We start from the raw sequence: 5456 nt of genomic DNA on the forward strand, positions 1-5456 counted from the left end.
AGATAGATTGCCAAGAGGTCGCATTTCGTTTAATCCTGATTTGAATCCCTTGCTGATCGCCATTACTGTGCTTTGTACAATACGAACCATAGGGAGCGCTGTGCCAAGTGAGGCCCCAAAGGACTTCTTGGGGTGGGCAAAAGGTCTTATTTATTTATTTATTTATTTATTCAGTATAAGTCCGAAAACAGCACATTTAGGCCTTTACATCGAACTATTAACAACGATAACAATGTCACATTTACAAACACCCAAGCCCTAGATGGAGGGAAACTCACCCAGGCGGGAATCGAACCCGCGACCCTTGGAATGGCAGACGAGGACGTTACCCCGCCGCCACCGGGGCCGGCAACTCTTGCGTCTACTCATACACGATACCCCAACAAACTGCTAACAAGGCATGGGGCAGGGAGTGTTAGAACACCGCCCGCTAAATAGAATTCAGCAACATGCAAAACAAATAAATACCATACTAATTCACGTCTACATAGACGTAGTGTATTTATGCGAAACTTATTTTGACTTACTTGTTGGAAAATGCACATGCGAGCATTTTGTATGGACATATACGAGCGACTAATACGAGCTGTGTTGAACAAAGAACGAGAATTTGAGTCATTTGGAAAATTTTTTTATTTATTCGTCTTAGCCAATGTTATCCTCTTTGAAGTGATCCCCATTGGATATTATATGTACACTTTAGCCGGCGCTTTATTCAGCCCTCGAAACGCGTGTATGTGCTCTTATCTTCGGTAGAGTTTTTAGCTCTCTCAGCGATGCGTTTTTAATCTCATCTATGCTTGTAAATCGACGTCTATTTAAGGTTTTCTTTTTTTTTGGGAACAGAAGATAAAAGTCACGCTATGGGGCCCCGACGTCTAGCGAATATGGAGGCTGGGACTTCATTACTGCAGTGATATTGTTGGCCAAACATCCACGAGCAACAAGCAGTGCGATTAGAAGGTGCATTATATCGTTGTGGTGGAGCAAAAGCCATGCATCGTTTTAGCACAAATGCGGGCGTTTACTGTCTCATATTGCTTCACGCAAACAGCGTTAAACTTACAAGTAACACTCTTTATTGATCGTCTGAGCTTGCGCCGAGAACTAATGATGCACCATGCGAAATTACAGAAGTCCCGTTACTTTTTAACACACCTCGCACACACAAGCGCTCGCACCAACCAATTCACTAGATGCCTGCCCAATGTTTTATCTTATTCTAGCTTGTACTTCGATTTTTTTATTGCTTTGCTATGGCTACGAATTTTTATTTTAATGATTTCCGAATATTTGAGGAAAGAACGAATATTTACATCTATCTGTTCTGGCCAATTTCGTAGTGCCCTTTACTGATCGTGTTATTTTATAGGGATCAACAAATTCAGCCTGCCCTGTCTTAAAAAAGTGTGTGAGCTTCGATGAGAGGAGATAGAGGTCCACTCAAGAGTCCACCCATTCCGCTGTACTTGCTCCCCCTCGTAGAATCGACGTCGCCGCATGCATTCTCACCGAGAAAGGACGCCGTTCCTCATAACCTCTCCGCGGACCCGAGTTCGACAAAATGCTACGTTAGGGGTCGTCCATAAATTACGTTATCCCATTTTCGCTTTTTTTTACCCCTTTTCCCCATGAAATGGCCGGTAGTATATGAACCGGTTAGTTAATAAATGAAATAGTGCTAAATATTACAACAGTATACCCTGCCTGCACCCATCTTATGTAATAATTGGTGCTATCATCAATAAAAAATGCACCATTTTAAGGAAGAGGAAAGAAAAGCGCCTTTATTTGCGACGAAGGAATTCTTCTTACTTAGACTGCCGATCAGTTCAATAATGTTCATTCAGTGTTTTGAATGTGGTCTAAATCAAAAGATAGCTGATGTATTTTATCTTTGCGGTAATAGAATACGCGCACAGTGAAATGAAAATAAACATTCCTAGACTCTTATTATAGGTTGATAAGTGCACAAATAACCCTGGAATGAGGTCAATTAGTGAGTATTCTCACTAATTAACCTCATTTCAGGGTTTTTCTCGCACGTCTTATTTGGTGGTCAAGGATATTTGAAAACAGCATGACGAAATAATAACTCGAATATTTCTTCTAGCGTGAGGTTACCATGCAATCAACCGCCCACCCTCCCTCTCCCCAACACCCCCACCTTAAAAGCTTGATGCACGTGTTTTTGAAAAGACAAACTCTGAAGCGTTGCCGCAGCATGACAGGAAATTTCGGAGCATTCATGCCTCACTGACTCTGGGAGTGGCAAGTCCCATTTACTTCTTTAACAATTTCCAGGGGAAACAACTCATGAATCTTTGCAGCATTTTGATGAAAACATGAAATAGACTAACATTTTTTGATTTATTTTTAAAATTAATCCCATTGTTTCATAGTTTAAATTCTAAAGATCTGGTAATTTTCTTTCCTTCCTTGTCTATTGTGGATATTTTCTCGGGCTGACAAGTGTTTTATTTTTCGATTAATTCATTTTGAAAATGACATCAGACACGCATTTTTGAAAATTTCCAAGATTTACAGTTCCTGCATGCTTTTCAAAGAGGCTCATTCATTCCTTATTCGTCAAGAGCGGGCATAATAGCTAATTTTCCTTTCACTTCGCATAAGGTAACACTAACGACAGTAAAGGTATCTCACGGTTCAACTCCCAAGTATGATCAAGCACTGTGAATATTAACCGCCATCATTCCGAGAGAGTACCTCTGAGAAACTCAATTCGACACCATCGATTTTCACCTAATTTCCTTCGCACCGCTCGGCTAGCTCTCTCTCTCCCTCTCTCTCACCCTGCGATCCCTCCCTTCACCCCTCCCCTCCTCCTCCCCCCACCTTCCCCCACCTCCGCTGTCGCCCCCGCTTCACCCAGCATGCCCTCTGCGCACACGAGCCTCACCCCGTGGCCTCTCAAGGTCATCAAACCATATGATGCATTTCAATGCGCATTAAAATTCATGAGTCCTCATGCATTTTTTTAACAAATGCTTCGAGTGCAGCGCATAAAATGCATGTGCGGCAGAATATGCGCGTGTGCTCGACAGTGACGAGGTTTTCTAGTTACTACGCGAATTTTTTCGTGAGTTTCCCAATGCCGAGGCGACTGCGCGTGTGATTGCATTGGAGGCCAGCGCCAGCGTGCCGCCGTGAAACTATCAGCAAAGAATCGTTCAAGAGTTCGCCTCCACCGCCTCTCCATTATGCGACATCCAGTGGTCAATGGCTAGTTTAGTACCGCATCAGCAGTTTCGGACTCTGATCAACCATTAGAGGCGAAAATGACAAATTGGACTAAACTCCAGGTCGAATCCCTCATTGCCGCCATTGTGGATAAACCTTTTCTTTACGACACGAAATCTATTAATTATAAACACAGAGGATTGCGAACGACAGCAATGGAGGAAATAGCCCAGAGGGTTTCCGCCGTGAGGTACGAGAACATTGAAACCTGGGTGCATTTCACTCGCCCTCTTCATTTGTAAATGTGATTTCTGTGCATTTTTATTTTCTTTCAAATGTTATATTTTTACAGCGATGCCTTAACATTGGAGAGAGTAGTCATTAATGCATTTTGCTTATTTGGTTTTCAGACCGAACACAACCGCAGAAGATTGTAAGAGAAAGTGGCATTCGCTCAGGACTAACTATTTGGCAGAAAGGAGAAAAGTCGCGAAGCTGAAGAAGAGTGGGACAGGCGCTGATATGGTTTGTGAACTTATATTTCAATCTTATGGCTGAACTCTATTTCGTTCCTCATCTCAATTATTACTTTGGAATTCCTAATTCGTGACGAAAAATATCATCGCACACACATGAATGTTTTCAGATGTATATTCCTTCATTATATTACTTTAAGTCCATGGCCTTTATAGACGACCATGTCCAAGCGAGAGATTACATCGCGTCTTTCGACGAGGACGAAGAGGTAAGCTTTGATTTTCTTAATCTTAGACTCATACATTTATACCGTGACATTCTGCAATGAAAATAATACGCTTATTTGATGATTAAGAGATGAATTTGAAATTCAAAAACTGGCAGTACTTACTATACGGTGAAGTACTCTCAAGCGACGAGTTCTTGGGCACTAACTTGTAAGCACTTCTGGTTATGCTTATGAGATGCATATCCATGTATCTTTATATGAACACTGTAATTTTTAAGGATTAAGAGACATAAATGCTAATTTTTTTGGCCCTGCCAAGCCTTGTCTCTAAGGCTCCCCTGGGACAATTTTCTCTGGCGATTCGGTCTTTTTGGAAGCATGTTTATAGTATTACAAATTTTCCTATTTCATTTCGCATCCTATATGGCGTCCTACTTTTATTTCTTCTTGGCGTTTTCTGGCTGAGGGTCTTCATAAAGTGAAGGAATCATGAAGAATCGAACGTGTAAATTAGAGTTTCATGTGGCCCACCGAACCGCATAGGAAACGAATTCATGACCTTTGACTTCCGCTTTTCAGGAAACACACTCTACACCTCTTCAGGAATGGGATGTGGAGATTCCTGAAGAAAAAGAGGTGGCAGGAGCTGTGAAGGAAGAGTACTCTCCAGTTGCTGGACCTTCGCCGATGGACATTCCGAGGCCCGAATCACCCTTCCGGCCATCCTCTGCCCCGCCGCCCCTCGCAACCACGGGAGTGCGTTCGACCCCGGGGCCCCCGGAGCGACCCAACCGGAGGTCCAGTCCCTATGAAGTCGCCTCATTCGAGTCGTCGGCATACTCCATGGGCCCTTCCCCCGGCCGTGTCACGTCGGGGGATGCCGAGGGCGCGTTTGGAAAATACATCGCTTGCCGTTTAAGGAATATTAGGTGCGACCGCGTCAGAGCAGAATTGATGTTCAACATTGAAAAACTCTTTTATGAGCAATCTCAGAAATAAAGTTTTACTTTCGATTCCACCGGAATCGTTATTTTCCTTGGAATTTCATGCAGTCGGCGGTGATTTTTTTTCTGTTTTAACTGATAGCAAACACGAGAATCATATACCAGGATTCTTCCATTAATTCTCAAGATAAATCTGTTATTTAATTAATAAGGGTCATGAATAGTTCAACAATTAACTGCGTTTGCAAAACATGCATTGTTTGTGCATCGTAATTTTATAGAAGAATGCATGCTCGTGCGAGATGTATACTCGAAATGTAAGGGGCGCTTTGTCATTAAAATTCAATCATTTGGAAAAGTTTATTGACAGTATCCCTTTCTTATGTCTGTTCCAAGGTACTTTGCTCCCAGAGCAATAAAAATTGTTTATTATTTATTATTATTTCTTAAAAACCTACATTTATTTCACTTGTGTACAATATCGCCATTCACTTCTTAGCACTTTTCGTGACGATTCACCGGCTTCTTTACGGCTGCCTGGATCTCCTCGTCCTCTTCAAGCCGTTGTTCACTAAGTCACTGTTTCAATCGCAAGAAGAGGAAAT

The 5456-nt window shown here is 42.3% G+C and overlaps 1 protein-coding gene across 3 annotated transcripts; it reads left to right on the forward strand.

Moving 5' to 3' along the window:
- The first annotated feature begins 3201 nt into the window (after positions 1–3201).
- Positions 3202–5232, forward strand: LOC139687921 (uncharacterized). 3 transcript variants are annotated; one of them, XM_071585265.1, is made up of 4 exons: positions 3202–3451; positions 3612–3726; positions 3848–3946; positions 4487–5232. In XM_071585265.1, the coding sequence occupies exons 1-4, from the start codon at positions 3300–3302 to the stop codon at positions 4904–4906; spliced, it is 786 nt and encodes a 261-aa protein (XP_071441366.1). In that variant the 5' UTR covers positions 3202–3299; the 3' UTR covers positions 4907–5232. The 3 variants fall into 3 exon arrangements, with proteins under 3 accessions (XP_071441366.1, XP_071441367.1, XP_071441368.1); XM_071585266.1 differs by having other exon boundaries at positions 3878–3946; XM_071585267.1 differs by lacking the exon at positions 3848–3946.
- The last annotated feature ends 224 nt before the right edge of the window (positions 5233–5456 follow it).

The sequence above is a fragment of the Hetaerina americana genome, unplaced genomic scaffold, assembly GCF_022747635.1.
Source record: "Hetaerina americana unplaced genomic scaffold, ioHetAmer1.1.p SCAF_2, whole genome shotgun sequence".
In the NCBI taxonomy this organism is placed as follows: Eukaryota; Metazoa; Arthropoda; class Insecta; order Odonata; family Calopterygidae; genus Hetaerina; species Hetaerina americana.